The sequence below is a fragment of the Channa argus genome, chromosome 18 (genome assembly GCF_033026475.1).
Source record: "Channa argus isolate prfri chromosome 18, Channa argus male v1.0, whole genome shotgun sequence".
NCBI lineage: Eukaryota > Metazoa > Chordata > Actinopteri > Anabantiformes > Channidae > Channa > Channa argus.
In genome coordinates this window covers 4,011,351-4,028,153 of record NC_090214.1, presented here as the reverse complement: position 1 = coordinate 4,028,153, position 16,803 = coordinate 4,011,351, and the positions used below count along the sequence as shown (strand labels likewise).

The 16,803-nt window shown below is 39.1% G+C and overlaps 1 protein-coding gene across 4 annotated transcripts in view; it reads right to left on the bottom strand.

The window, feature by feature from the left end:
• The window catches only part of LOC137104296 (tenascin-like), a 60,150-nt gene that overhangs the window by 24,499 nt on the left and 18,848 nt on the right, over positions 1-16,803 (bottom strand). For 3 of the 4 annotated variants that reach the window (XM_067485268.1, XM_067485269.1, XM_067485270.1), the window contains 3 exons: positions 8,361-8,576; positions 1,922-2,477; positions 19-1,332 (listed from right to left, as the gene is read on the bottom strand). In XM_067485268.1, coding sequence (XP_067341369.1) covers positions 19-1,332; positions 1,922-2,399 — 1,792 coding nt within the window. In that variant the 5' untranslated portion in view covers positions 2,400-2,477; positions 8,361-8,576. Of the gene's footprint in view, positions 1-18; positions 1,333-1,921; positions 2,478-8,360; positions 8,577-10,185; positions 10,282-16,803 lie in introns of all 4 variants that reach the window. The other variant, XM_067485267.1, reaches the window with a different exon arrangement.

The window sequence follows — 16,803 nt, the reverse complement described above, 5'->3', positions numbered from 1 at the left end:
ACTTTGGAAGCTTTTTACCTTCAGAGCAGTCCTCTCTGATGTATCCCTCATCACAGACACACTGACCATTGACACAGTGGCCTTTGTCGTGGCAGTTGTTGAGGCAGCTCAGCTCTGCACAGCTTTCCCCTGCATATCCACTCTCACATTGGCACCTCCCATTCACGCAGTGCCCCCTGTTGTTGCAGTTATCTGGACAGGCCAGGACAGAACAATCATCTCCTGAGTAGGCTTCCTGACAGACGCACTTGCCGTTGACACAGTAACCCCGGGCCAGGCAGTCATTGGGACAAGCTTTCTGGCTGCAGTCTTCCCCAGAAAAGCCTTCATCACAAACACACTGCCCGTCAATGCATCGGCCACGATTTTGACAGCTGTTAGGACAACTTAATTCACCGCAGTCCTCGCCTGCGAAGCCTGCATGACACGCACAACGTCCATCTACGCACTCCCCGCGGCCATAGCAGTTTGAGGGGCAGGTCCTGATGCTGCAGTCCTCGCCGGCAAAGCCTTCATCGCACACACACTGGCCGTTAAGGCATCGCCCTCTGTGCAGGCAGTTGCTGGGGCAGGAAAGCTCAGAGCAATCGTTTCCCTGGAAACCAACATCACATGCACATTGCCCATTTATGCAATGGCCTCTGTTGTTACAGTTGTTCAGACATGCTAACTGGCTGCAGTCTTCACCTTGGTAGCCTGTATCGCAGATGCACATCCCGTTGAAGCACATGCCTCTGCCGTTGCAGTCATTGAGGCAGGTGAGCTCAGAACAGTCCTCTCCCCTGTAGCCAGCAGTGCAGACGCACCGGCCATCAACACAGAAGCCGTTACCCTGGCAGTTGTTGGGGCAGGTCCGTTCTCCACAGTCTTCCCCAGTGTATCCCTCATCACAGAAGCACGTGCCGTTCTCACAGCGCCCACGGTCATAACAGTCTTTGGGGCAGATGAGCTCAGAGCAGTCAAACCCAGTCCAGGGTTCATCACACACACAGTATCCGTCATCACAGTTGCCGCGGCCTTGGCAGTTGTTGAGGCACTTTGTCTGGGAGCAATCTTCACCAAAGTAACCATCCGAGCAGACGCATATGCCGCCCACACACTGGCCATGGGCACCACAGTCCACAGGGCAGAGCTCGAGCGTGCAGTGCTCTCCGGTGAAGCCCTTGAAGCACTCACACTTTCCATCCACGCAGCGGCCATGGTCGTGGCAGTTATTGGGACATGCGTGCTCAGTACAGTTGGGACCTTTCCATCCGGGCTCACATACACAGCCACAGGTTTCAGTGCTGTAGTTTCCATGACCATTGCAGAATGGTTTTGTTCCCACCTTACCTTTGGTTAAAAAAATAAAATAAATGTATTTAATTTATTATTAGGAACTTATTTAATTTGAAATGTCTTATTGTACAAGTTCACCTTAAACATTGTAAATGGTTACTGTGTGCATGTGGCTTTCTGTTTACATTTTCTGTTTACATCAGTGTGAGTTTTTGCTTCTGGAAAAAACCTGGCTCTGTCTAAAACTGACAAAATCTAGCTTTTAGAAATCTTAAAGCTCAGCTTATGTACCTGTATTTTTTTGGTTTAAATGTATTTTAAAATAATGCTTTAAGAGTGCATCTTTCAGTAATTGTCCAGGCTTATTTCGGCAACAAAAGACGACTTCTTCATTTCACCGAATTTACAACGAGAGTGCGTAATGTTTTGCTTCAAGCCCCATTCAAATTTAATTGATGACTTGTTGATCTGTGCTCTACAGCAGTGAAAATTACACCCCCACATTAAAAACCAAAGATCTCCTCAGATGATGAATGAAACAGATGTGCCTTATTCTCAAGGCAAAGAAATATGTTTCAGTACAAATCCAGGGATTATTTTATTATGCTGGCTATATTATGCAAATATGACAAACTGCACCTACCTGTGACCTGTGCACTGCAGCAGCCTTTGTCAATACTGCACTGATCTCTTAAAGCTGAAACCTCTCCTTCAAGCATCTCCAAGCGGCTCATGAGGTCTTTCAGCCCAGGCATGTCTTCTGTACAACCACAGGCCTGCCGAGGTATGTTGATGCGGTGGGTGAAGACGATTTGGTTATCTCTGTCGATGGTGTGTTCAGTGGTGTGGTGACCTGAAGAAACTGGGGCATCTTTGGGGTAGAGTGGCGTGCTCTCTGGTGCTTCCAGGTCCACGGAGCACAGGGAACTGGCAGGAACGTTGATGTTATAGACGTGGTTGAAAACAACAGGTTGGTCTGTACTAGGGAGGGTGATGTTATGATCTTTAGGGGATGCCAGAGTTTGTCGCCGATGTCGTAGTATTTTCTTTACTAGACCAGCATTTGATGAACTGAGCAGTGCAGTCAGGAGGAGGCAGCCCAGAAGGCTTCTAATACCCATGTTAGATGGTGACTTAGTAAAATAAATTTCAGCTCTAACCTCTTGACCAAATGTCCGTCCTGGTTGATGGTGACGAGTCTGGAAAACAGAAATAAACCACAATTGTGCTTTTAATGTAACTTGCAAAAATGAAAATCTTAGCCTTTTTCTAGTTTAGTAAAATGTTTACAATCCCAATACAGACAACAATGAATTGCCTCGACTGTTAGATAACAACAAATTGTTTTAGAATGAATAAACATCACCCAGGGGAGCGGATATGTCAGAGTCTGGGATTTTAATTGTTTTTGGACAACAACTGGCATTTACGGCACAGATGAATAAGATAATCCATTTTGCAGCAAGGCAGACACTAAACAAAGCAGTAGAGACAGAGCTTGGGGTCTGTATGGGGATTGCAGGATGAATAAAAGTTTTCTTTCCAAACTTATTAATTCAGGTCCATGCAATCCCAGAATTTATCCTACAGGGTAGCATGCCTGTCTTCAGGTGTGAGGGGGGTCCTAGAATTTACATGTGCATTTTGCTAAACTACAAACCTTGACTTAGTCCTGATTTTATGGATTAGAGCCTTTGCTTTGCTACTACAAACACTGAATCCTTTTCTCAAACTAATTTCAGGCTTGTTTAAAGTTCCACACAATCTGAATACTTAGAAAATGTGTCACATCATAAATACATAATAAAAAAAAAACTGCATGCTGCAAGACACAGTTGGTATATGAGTCTGTTGAAACATTTTAGTCACGTTACCTGCATGCTGTGCATATGTAGACCTCATACAGTAAATAAAGAGCAAAAAGTAAGAAACACAACCAGAATCGCCAATACATCCCATTTCCTTTAAATTTTCTTTACCACTTTGTACAGTTGAAATGTCTATAGCGCATTGCTGTCCTAGATTCTATACATTTAATGGGGTGAAATACTGTGAAAACATGAACAAAGATCATAATTCATCGCACACAGAGCACTCCCCAAAATGCAAAAAGCTCTCAGATGACTTCATCAGCTGGACACTAGGAACACTATAATTTGTGGGACACAAACTAGAACTAATGACAACCTTGTTCCTCAGCGTGGGAAACCCTTCTTGCATTACCGAGTGTTGAGTTTCCAAAGGGTCTGGCTAAGCACAGGGTACTGAGGGAGAATAAATAAATAAATAAATACCAAACAGAAAAGCCGACACTGAGTGAACTGCTGGCTCACCATTAGAAATATCTCCTTCAAAGGTTTATGATATCACAACGTTCAAACAGTAGTAAATATGTTGTTATATACAAAAGCCATAAAACGTGGAACAAATAGAATGTACACATGTCCTCCGGTTCATGTGCGTGTCTGCTGCTGCATCTGTGGGGCAGCAAACGGCACATCTTACAGTGATGGAGGATCCTGTCCAGACCTTCTGATTTGTTGGTGCTTACAGTGCTTGCACATACAATCCAATGAAAAATAACTGACAGAAGGGAATAGTTAATGCAGTGACAGGTATGAAAAGACATGTGGTGCACCTGGATTTAAGCTTCCATGAAGACTTCTGGCAAATATGCATTGAGGTGATACTCCAATGAAAATGGATGCTCAGTGGAAGTTCAGTGTTATGTAGCCATGGATACGCTGAGATGCAATAAACATCTTGTTTCTCTTTTCTTTCCTTTTTCTTTTGCCTGTGTGCAAAAACAGGACTATAGAGTATTTTATCCTTCAGCTACAAATTCAAAACACTTGCACATGAATCAAAACTTCGACACCAATCTGCTACCAACAGAACAATAAAAGATAAATTAATACAACATACAAGGTTATCTTACAAAGAATGAAGGAAGACAACTTTGCCAAAATGTTAGGGTGGGGTGGTGGAGGGGGGCGATTAACACCAAGCAAAACATTCAAAAGCATTAAGTATTCTCACAATTGCAAATGCTCCTAATAAAAAAAATACTACAATTAATGAGAAATAACCAAAAATTTGCCTTAACTCTAGCTTTAATCTTTTTTCCAAAACTTGACCCAGTTTCTACCTTTGCCTCCACCATTGAAATAACATAACATGCCACAATTATTATCATAGTTATCACAATTACGAGGATCTGACTTGTAAAATAACATGCACGTCTATATTTTCGTTGTAATTTAAACTGGGAAACTTCTAAAAAACCGACATAGCACAAAAGCCAAACACATATGAATGAGTCACAATAGTCAAACACAGACAGACAATCGATGTCTATAAACCTAAACTTAGGGACTGTTTTGATGATGTGAACATAACTTTGAAGTTTTTAACATATGAATCTTGCGGTTTGTTTTTTTACATTATTGAAAAAAATGTTATAATTGGAATGTTGAGCCTATGTAAATTATCCTTTGTTCCAAATTATGAGGAAGACTAAGAGGTTATAATACATTTTCCTGTAAGGAATAACTAAGATTTGGAGGAAACCAATTAAACAATGAAAGAACCGACTAAGATATGACGAGCTGAAGGCTTCTAGCCAAAAGCTATAAAAAGCAGGAAATCTGGTGGTTTTATGCAGATCAGAGGAGGAAACTGGATGTTGTCCTTCAGTTTCTACTTGTTCTTTTTTGCTTTTTCTTTGAGTTATTTATTTGACAGGAAGTGTTTTATATTCCTACATCAAACGAGTGGGAATGACAAATATTTTTCATTACTTCCTACAAAGTTCCCTTATTCTTTTTTGCTGTCTTTCCTTAATTAGCTTCCCCTTTGACCTGGCTATTCTTCCTTTATGTGCCCTTAACCACCATTTCAGACCCCTTCGCCTAAACCATTAAGGCGCAGAAATAAAACAGAGCTTGAGTTTAACAACTTCGTGCACATCTGGAGAATGGCAATATAAAGGTAGGTTATGATTGAAGCTGTAAATATGAAAACCGGGTTTTGCAATAGGCTTCTGATCTCCCCTTAAAAAAGTTTAGAAAAAAACAAAACAAAACAAAAAAAATCACCTAGACTGATAATTTTATATTTATTAAAAATCAGGTTTTAATTAGGGTTTCTGCATTGGTCACAAATAATAAAGAATAATAAGGCCTACAATAATTTTTTTTTTTTTTACACTTTTTTAGTTTTTCCCACCAATTAGAAATAATAATTTATAATAGTATAATTATTTAGCCTCATGCAGCACAATCCACTGCTGCACCTGTCTCAGTTCAGATTTAAAATATCCTGGCAGCCCAAAGGAAATGTTTAAAATAATGTTACTATTTACAGAAGACTACACAACTTGTGCTAAACTTTATTAAATTAGTAATTTTTTTTAACACTTGCAGCCTTTCTTGAAACCTGCAGTAACCAGATGTTGCAAAATTACGCTGAACGGAAATAGCAGTGCCTATGATAAAAAGCAAATAATACGTCACAGGACCTAGGGTTTACTGAGGACATGTCATCTGACTGTGGGGACATGGGAAGACAATTTGAAGAGAGAATTGAAATAAATATAACCCACTGACTAAGCTATAATCCAGAGTTGCTGTAGCTTTAGTTCTCCTCCCCCATGCTGGCAATGAAACGGGAACTTTTCCATGTGGAGAAGAGAAACTGGGAATGTTGGCCCTAGTCTGACGACATCTGTTTTGCCTAGACAAAGAAAAAAGGCAAAGAGTTCTGTGTCCAGACAATGGCTCAGTTACCTCTACTTTTAATAATGTGTAGTGCTACCACATCCATTCTTCTATGATGATGCATTTTCTCTGATCAGCTCTATCTGTGCAGTCACGCACTGAAAGACTGTACACAGAGTGTTGACTTTACACTGATTTAAACCATCCACATCCACATAAACAACACAAGTGCAGCATGTCTGGACACACTTCATGTGGAAATCGTTTGTGGTTTACAGCAGCGTGTCGGCACACCGGTCATCGGTGAACACTTATCCAGTTTATCTGGTTGTTTGCTCGACTGTGCCATTTTAGCATTTTTATTTTCCATGGACAACAAAGTTCAAGGTCTGATTCTAATAACATCTGGAACAGCTGGGAATCATTTCAAAAATGTGAGTAATTGGAATAGGTGTTGCAGCCCATACAACAAAAAAATAAAGTTGCAACACTTCATTAACAACATTTCTCACTTCTGCATGGTATAGCTCCTCAGGATGTCCCTTAACAATTGTAAACCAGAAGTCTATTGTGTCCTCTGGTGAGCCTGCACAGGATGCAGAATTTTCATTGACTGCAACTTTTTGGTCTGTCTGCAATTAAACATGTGTAATAAGTGAGTTCATTTTCATCAAGCTGATATAATTAAAATATTGAAGACTTGTTTTTTTTTTTTTTACTCATTTTGTGTTTTAGAGGGTTTCATGAAAGCATTTGGTTCTTTTCCTGAACATATAAACTAATAACCCCAAGTCTCTTTGAGACTTGAACTGTTGAAGCTGAATGAGGCATTTTTCATTATTTTTTTCTCATTATATTTTGTGTTGAGAAAAAACAAATTAAGCTACCAAGAGCAAAATATTCAGATAAACCCAGATGAATTTGTAATATAAACAATTTTAATCTACACGTGACTTTTTTGTTCTCTATTATCAAGTGAAATCTACTGCTGTGCAGGATATTGGAAAATATTTCCCCACTGGTTAATGATAAAGAAAATCAGACAAGATTTTAAATTCACTGCATGCAAAAAGCAATTCATTTATAACCAGTGAATATGAATCTAGACAGATGTGCAATATCCCGAAACAAAACCTGCAGTACTACAATGATATACAGTAACACATTCGCTACCCCTCACAGACACCACTTTAAGACCACACACCTCTATTCTACAACTTATCCAAACAAACAAAAAATCCAACATATTATACATAAGGCATGTGATGCTGAGTTATGAACCACCCTGGCTCTTTGTGTAGAGGTCACGCAGAGGGAAACCGTGTAGGACAAGCCCTGGGGGAGCTACTCAACCAGCTGTCCTTCTTGCTCATTGAGACACCTTTCTCACTCTGCTGCCCAGAGACATGCTAGGAAAGCCAGCACATAGCAGAGAAGCTGTAATAAAAATAAATGTATAGTACACACACGCATATATGAAGCTGCGAAAGTGCTACGTTGTGCATTTTAGAGACAATTTGAAGAACTGTGGGTAATTGGGATAAAACTGAACATGAATTGAATGATTTTTATCTTCAGCTGAAATACTAATTTCTGCTGAATGTGGCGTGCAACTGGTGAATTAAAACTGGGACTCAAAGGATAAAACAGAAGTTAAAACCACGGCAAACTCAGACTTTGATTTTAATTAGTCAGAGCTTATGCACCGAACGGATGAAGTATACTTTCTTCCTGCCCACACTTCTCTCCCGTCCCATCACCCAACTTTTCCACAGATTTAATCTCCATGATGGAAAAATGACAAATAATGAAAACTGAACTGCCCAAGGTAATGTGATGAATCATCAAGTTGCAAAACCACAGAGGGGCACTTAAGCAAACCCACACCTGCCACCATGCACAAACACACAAATGGACAGCTTTTACTTTCCAGCACTGACATACAACCTGAGAAAATTTGTGAGAATACTTTCTGGCATGAAGCATGCTGGCTACCAGCCCTTCTACTATAGCCTCAAAGCTGTAGATAATTCTTCCACATGTTCACTCTTTCAGCAGTCAGTCATCACCTCTGGATTCTGCATGAGGTGCTACAGTGTGAAGAAGAAGTTGCAGTATACAGAAAGAATGTACTTCCAGTAAATAATAATCAATGCCTTCTGGTGTTGTGGTGACCTGCACTAGACAGAGATGGCTGCTAAATTAACAATGGATAGATGTGTGTGACTAAGTACTGCAAATGTCTATATTTAGAAGGAAATATTTAAATTGAAAAAAATAAATATGTATTGTCAAGAAAATTACTTCTCACATGAAAATGAAGTAAATTTCTATCTAAAAAAACACACAATATATCTTTCTTACCTGTACTAGAGCAATCTACCCTTTTCCACAAGCCCCTGCATATAAGATGTTGCACTCCTTTGAGTCTTCACACAAGCCAGGAAAATGATGTTTGGGTCTGTTGCAGCCTCTCCACCAAGGTGGCAGCTCTGTCAGTCTTCCCTCAGCCAGCTTCTTATCTTCCTTTAATGTTCACAGTTCCAGCTGGGGTTCAGCAGCTTTACTGGCAGAGAGAGACTAAAGCAAAGAGAACGAGAGAGAGAGAGTGAGTGGGAGTAATGTCTTTTAAAGTGTGAGTGGTGTTTAGGTCAGACCCCCATTGCTTACCCTTAAACGGCCTTCATTCTCCCTCCCTCCCTCCCTCCCCAGCCCTTCTTCCCTCCCTCCACTGTAACTAATGAATGCGGAGCCAGGCTGCTGCCTTTAAATCAGATGCCAGTGAGACTGGGAGTCATGACAGAGCAAGCAGCACTTGTGGTTGTGTAGGAAAATTAGAGAGGAAAAGAAGGGAATAAGAGGAAGGTGAAGTCAGGCTGTAGACAGCAGACAGACATTTCCCTTCCTCCATATTAACTCGCAATAATGACTCTGTCCTGGAGGATTAAGGCTGAAAAAACTACGTACAGTCATACATGAGGAAAACCTCACACAGTCATCCACTACTCCCCATTTCCATTCTCTACCCTCAACTCAGTAGGAATGTTTCTCTTGCTCTGTCACAATGATTAATCATATTTTATGTACAATAAACTGAATTAATCTGTAGAACACTGCCTGCATGGACCATATCAACATTTATTCAATTGGTGTTAAAATAATAAATGTGAAAAGTAAAAGTGGATATGAAATCTCCAATTCCTACAGGAAATGTTTTGCTTCTTAGACAGTTATGACTTGTGCAGACGCCCTTACACTTTCATACATTTAACAGATGGCAACAGGAAACCGACAGACTTTTAACATTAGTTTCCCGAAATCTTTGATTAAAATAAAAGCAAGCTACTGCAAGGGGAATATGGGATATCAGCTGTAGTCGATCCCAAACCTGAATGTTAAAACTGCACGACTACTAGAAGATCAAAGGAGGAAACAGGCACCACTCCACCATACGGATGCCGTCTCTTCACACTTTAATCCTAATATGATTAAATGAGGATGAAGAAGTATCAGCTTAAATCTTTAAGTGAGGCTACAAGTCTGGTCCAAACAGAAGTACGTGTTTGTTTGTAGCCTGATTTATACATCTTTACCTGGTAAATTTGACATTACCACCAAATTAAGCCAGTCACTTTGTATAATATAAGTATATTAAAAACCAACAGTAGCCTGCAGTTAATTTACATTTGTCACACAACCAAACTGTGTCCAGACAACTAATTAAGCTGAGTCAGCTCATTATGCATCAAACAAACATACTGGTACTGTACCTAAAAGTGGTGAGCTAAATGTTAACATGCTGAGATGTAGCAGGTACTGTGCGACGTTTAGTTTGTAGCTAAGTTTGTGGATATTTTATAAAACACCAACAAATCGAAACTTTGGCCTGATGATGACACTGAATAGTTAAGGCACTACCAGAGTGTGATTCATTATATTACTGTAAATAAATGTTTCTTTAGAAACACATTAGCATAAAAAAAGGAAGAACAGAAGGAGGATCAAACAGGCAAAATGATTAACCTGACTAATCCAATGGAAAAACAGAGATAATTGGATTTGTCACTTTTTTATCTGGTAAACAAAGCTACAAATGTATGAACACAGCACTGTGGTTTAAGACCATGTAACACAAAACAGAAAATCTATGCATGTCTCAAATGGATGTGCTGAAGGGGGGCCAACGTACAGGAAGGAGGACAACCTATAAAATATGCCACCATGCATCAAATCCAATCTTCTCCTCGGCTTTAAAAGACCCCAGGGATCAGGACTGAAGGCAGGCCTGGAAGAATGAGAAAATGTGTGAGAGGTGAAGTAAATGGGTCACACTGTGCCCCCTTTAATTTAAGGCTCCACATGTGTTTCACATGAACAACACATTACTATACTGACCCTGTGGTCCATTGCTACTGCAGCTATAAACAAACATCAGTTAAAACCATGTCTATTATTTTACGAGACTAAGACTTGACAGTTGCTTGCAGTTCTATGAGGCTGGACTTAGCTCACACACTAGCTCAATGCACCACTGTACCCAGGTGTTATCTTGTTTATCACCAAAATGTAGCATGCTGCAGTACTTATTGTTGATAATACGGACAAAGTACAAAATCATTAGGATTCGTCCACTGAGAACAACAAATATATGAACCAAAATATCATCCGATAAGACGATAAGATAACAGAAATGTTGGGGAACACTGAAGTCTGAATGTCATGGAAGTCCTACCTACACCAACCAACACTTTCATTACCAAAACAACACTGCTGGCACAAGTAAATTGTGCTAATCTAGCATTTGCCAAGTACTCTTGGTACTTGAAACTTTGTGATATTCAAAACAAACAGAAAATTGTAGTGGTAAAAGTAATAGTCAAATACATTCGAGTAAAAATCTGTTGAGCATATGCTTCTGCGAGAGTCCGGTCAGAATCAAACCACTGACTGTTAAAATAACACAGGTGTGGAGACTAAAGCAGGCGTTACAGATGCTAATGGTCCTCAACTCAATGGTCCTGGTTTTCTAGGTCTAACCTGATACTAAGTACATCCTTCTGTAGTTGACTGGGTTTTGATTGTATGAACTTTTCTGATTTAAGTTATTTATTTTTAAGAAAAAATAGTCAAACAATTACCAGCTCCTCAATTAGGATTATTACCCACTTTGTTTCATCTAACGTGAAAATCAATTTATTAGCTTGTCCATGTAAATCTGGAAAGTTGCATTGTATGTAACACTGTCAAAGTGTTGATTAATAAATAAAGTGATTAAAAGGTAAAAGAATATGCAGCTTAATCCACAGTTACATTTTAAAAAATATACATTAAGCAATAAATTGCTTTCTGAATATATTACATACCAACAGTAATAATATTTCAGGACATTTTGATGATTGTGATTTGTCTTTCTCTGCCTGAGTATAGGCATGTATTGGTAGTTTATACAGTGAGATTCTTTCCCAGAGATTATGGCAGATTTATCCAATCCATACAATTGTGCTGACATACCAATTGGTCCAGTTCTCTAATCTGAACCGACTAAAACTGTCATGAAGAAAAGAAAAGCGTCTCCAGTCTGACTTATGGACAGGGCTGTAATCATGGAGCTAAATGGATCCTGGTTAGTTCAGGTTCAACAAAGCTCAAAAGTGAGCCGTGTGGTCAGTAAATGCTGTAATTTCAATATATTACACAAAACTAAATTACATGATTTTTATTTATTCACTTGTGGACATGGATGTTTATGTGCAAAACATTGACTATGATGAAATATTTACATGACATGTTTAAATATGTAGCTATAAAATTACTGAGAGTTGGTGCATGTATATTCGAAGTAGGGGGTATAAAGTACCATTTGAGCTTTTCTACTTAAAGAGTGCAAAACTGAGGGGAAAACAAAACCGGGAACACCCTGAATAAAAATAAAGTTGATTTTTGCTGGGATGACTTGAACTGTAAAATTATTGCTTTACTAACGCATAATTCCACCCATCCTGTTGTACTCGCTGCCCATTCCTTCACCATGTAAATCATTTCCAACAAAATCAAACTTATTGGGATTATGCAAAGCACTCCCAACCTCACAGACATGAATGACAGAGGTGTCACATGTCTTGCTGGGTGGACGCACATACAGGGCTTTAAAATGTTTCCTGCTAATGTTTTTTCCACTGTGTATTAATATTAAAGACCAGATTATGGAATTACACTTGTTAATGAGTAATATTGAAAAGAAGCATTAAAAAAGCAAAATATGTTTAACAGAAAGCTGAACAAATGATAACTTTTAAATAAATATTGCAATTTAAATGAAAGCTGCACCCTACATTGTGATTTAAAAAAAAAAAAATTAATGCTACAGATTCTAAGTAATCTTGCGGGGGAGTGAGCAAGTAAACCTACAGGGAGAGAGAGAGTGGACCAAGACTTCTGGAAATCAAAGGTTTACATTGGCATTAAAGAAATTGGTACATCAGTCGCCCGGACCTGAGAAGATGCAAGGCAGGAACAGGGGCTAGGCTGAACATGTCTGCCTAAGGTGCCAAATTATGTGTGAGGCAACACCACAAATCTCTACCAGCAGCCACACTCTGATGGTACTACGTGTACGTTGTATACTTGTAGTTTAAATTATCCAGGTTTTGCTTCGGCAACTGCTTTGTTCTCCGTCTCACAACAAGGCAGTCAGTCGGGAATGTTTTTCTAACAGTCAGCACTTGTTGGCTGCCTTTCCTTCATTATGTGGTCAAAATGATCAAAGCTTCTCAAATGAGTTTGGGTTGGGGTGCAGTGCTCCATCACTCTCCTCAGTCACAAATCCTCGTAGGTTTATTGGGTAAGTGTCCTATTTAAAATGGTTGTGGTTCTGCTGCCAACAAAATAAAGAGATTAATTTTTCAATTTTATGATTTACAAATCCCCAACAGTGTCACATAAAAGATCCATCGATCCTGGTCCAAGCTTTACAGGTGGAACAGCTAACTGTGTCTCGCAAAACATGGTGATTGTGGAAACAAATGTTAAATTGCTAATATATTTGTAATTAATTAAGATCAGTTTGCAGCGCTGTTATCACTTTGACATAAACATTTTTTCTTTCTTTTCTGGAGGAGGGGGGGGGTATTATTTTTTTTTATAGGCACTGTCATTGCACTTGCAACTAATCCCAGGATAAAGTTATCATAACATAATAATTCACAGTAATAGTCCACGACTATTTTGTTGTACCATATCTGTTGATCTACATTTTAGACTGTAAGGTTTTTCCAGTTGGGTTCACAAGACTTGTTATCAACAAACTGTCAGTAATTCATAAACACAGCAACACAAAGAAGATATTTCTTAGATAAGCTCATACATTTTAATGGCCCACTAACACTTAACAAAAAGATGATACAAACTGCATCTTCCAACAACGATTTCCATAATCACAGCTGGTCAAATGCCAGCTGATGCATTTTTGTTGTACACCTGCAGGGTTATGTAAAAAACAATAATGGTGGTGAGCTACTTTGCAAGTATTAACTGCTCTCAGATCCTAACGTAATAGCACTGAGAGTTGTGTAAAAGAAACAACTAAAAATTACGTTGGACGTATACTGTAAACACTGAACAAAGAAAGGCCACATATGCATCCTCATATGTGGCATTTTGTGCTCATCAGTCTAACTCGGCTCAGCTACTGGCCATGAGCTGACACTGAGCAGACCATAGTTGTCACCGCTCACACAAACATGAACTAATATGGCTCTGAAGGCAACAAAAATCCCTCTCGGGTCGCTCCAGAGGCTTGCCAGCACATCTGCTTGGAGCTTCAGATTGCAGTTACCGCTGAGAGCAGCTTCGACCAAAAGCAAAGGCGGAAAACTTCCCTTTGTTGTCTCAGTGTGGTAGCTCTAATGAGCGGGTGCTCTTCACAGATTAGAGGATCTGCAATTCAGGCAGCAGTTTACGGATTATGGCGACTGATCTTCACTGAATGTGACCCTTTGTTAACGGTTGGGATACGTTGAGTTAGCGCTTCATCAAACACAGCGCCTGACATCCTTAATAAAATCAGTGATCAGTCATTCATCATTGAAGACAATATTGTTGTTATGAAAATAATTACAGGGTTGCTTTCATTTTTCATAAAGCATTGCTTACATAATTTGTATTTAGGCTGCCTTTAGTCGGGCTCGACTGTATCTGTGTAAAAGGTTCACACAATTATAAAGTTACCCCAGGTTTAGGAGATTATAAATAAAAAATAAAAATCAATAATCATATTGCTTAAAGTATTGGAGTATATCACACATGGTAGCCACTGTGTTGTGATGCGTATTGTTTTGCATCACCAGGTTCTTACCAGTACACAGCCCAGTTTGGACTGACACAGTCCAACGGAGCCTACAGTTTAAAAAAGAAAATAAAAAATTAGCACTCTTTCCCCCCTTTCTTTGGCTGGTTAATTCTGACTTAATGATCTTTACTGGGCTGGGAGAGAAGTTATCACTGTCAATTAAAATGCACAAAGAAATATAAAGCAGGCATTGACTGCTTCTTTTGTCACTGTCACATGCCCCAGTGATCTCATTGTTGCAAAGATGTTCAGAGGTTATTACCCACACTGAGGTTCTTGAAAGCAGATATCTGTCTCATTCAGAGTTTCATAATAAACCCTTTTAACTTTTGGCTGCATTGCTACAATGGATTAATTATAGCATTGTAATTTTTACTGCCAATAAAGACAACGTACATACTTCAATAACTTGTCTTTGATGTACTTTGCAGACAATCACATCATATTTTGCAGCTATGCAGTCACTGCTATTGTAACATTACATGGAACCTCGCCACTCAAGGACAGAATGAAAAATGCATTTTCGGTTCAACAAATCTTCGTAGGCTTTCAGAACCAGCAGTGCACTTTGTTCCAAAATCCTTCAGCAAAGAACAAAACTCCACCAGAATGAAGCTATGAATGTGTCAACTCATATATTATGTTAAACACTTTTGCCAAGAACTCTATTGTTGTTTACATCACTGCATTAGACCATAATCCTCTCTTGGGTGTTAATGACATTCACGCCAACTGCAATTCTGTTCTATTTGGAATAACTGCAGGCAGTGATAACAGCTAAATGCTTCAGATTCTCAACAATTAAAGAGAGGCGTGTCTGCAGGCGTCACATGAAACCTGCTGAGAAACTGTGCAGGAGTAACGATTTTTAGTAGGAATAGTTTTTTGAGCGTTGTATATACACGATACAGAAGAGTCAGAAGAAGCAAACCTGGATGCTGACAAACAGGATCAAAAATATATTAAAACCATACATCGTCAGGCTCTATTTTGATTTTGGACGAAAGGAACAGCTGTTCTCCTGAAAGTGTCTTGCTAAGGTAACAAGCTTGCAGGGCAACAACACTTTTCTAACCCTAGTTGAAGCTAGGTAACAGTCAGCAGGCATCGCTGACTTAAGATATTAAAGAGCGTAACGCCATAACACCACTGGGATGTCAGATTCGCTGTGTGCATCCTGCAGAAGGTTGCTGCCAGAATATGTTTTCAGGGTGCTGTCTTGTTTTAGTGAACATAATATAACAGGAATGCCTTGAATATTTCTTGGAAATTGGTACAAACCTCCCCTATGACTGCAATTGCCTACGGCCACCCAACAAAGAAATATATTGTGCTTTGCTGTAGCATAACGAAATGCTTTCATGTTCACAGACATACAATACATTAAGACCTGATGGTTTTAATGTAAAAATGTTTCTTATAAAAACATTGTGACCTACTTAATGCAAATGTATAATTATGGTTTAACCATATAGTGGTTGAAATCATTTTCACCTTTACCAACGGTGATCTTTGACCATTATTCAAAAATAAATAAAATACTGTACATGTTTTGCCATTATTCTCATAATCAGTATTGTTTAAAATACAGATGTTCTAATTACTAGCGTGATTGATATTTTCAGTGAATTTATACTAATAAGTCTCAGATTACCATAACTGAAATTGGAAGAGCAGGCAGGGCCTGCAGTTATTTACACCAAAATTTGACATACGAGATGTTAAACTGGACCAGAACACTGAACTTCTAGCGAACAGTATCCAGCTGAAAAAGTTAGCAGGCAGCATGGAAGCAGCAGGAAGGAAGGAACTATTTAACCTCTCAGTTAGTTTTAGCTTAGTGCACACCAACTTTCCTAACCTAGTGACTTTAAAGTCTAGGCAATTAATTTGAAACATGCAGAAATGTCCCCAATAAATGTAATACTGTGCACAGATTATGTGTATTTCTTGTTGTTGTAATAATAATAATGTAATAAATATCAGGTCCTATATAACATTAGGCCCATCTCAGAATGACTTGGTAGCTGTCAATTATAAAGGGCCTGGTACCTGGACAACTGATGTTTTCATCAGTTTTTTTTTTCCAATTCAATTCATTTCAACTTTATTTATATAGCGCCAATTCACAACAAAGTCATCTCAAGGCACTTAAAGAATAAAGTCCAGACTATAAAGATGTATAGAGAAAACCCAACAATTCCCCCTGGAGCAAAGCCCTAGGCAACAATGGAGGGGGAAAACTCCCTCTAACGGAAGAAACTTCGAGCAGACCCAGGATAAGGGTGGGCGGCCATCTGCCTTGACCGGTTGGGGTGAGTGGAAAGTGAAGAGATTCTTGTTTTCCACACAAAGAATTGCCTTATTGTACTATTAGTACTGCCGGATACAACTTTGGAAATAACAGTCAAATGTACAAGTTATATTTGATGGAAAACAGTGGGAGTAATATTTTTATTG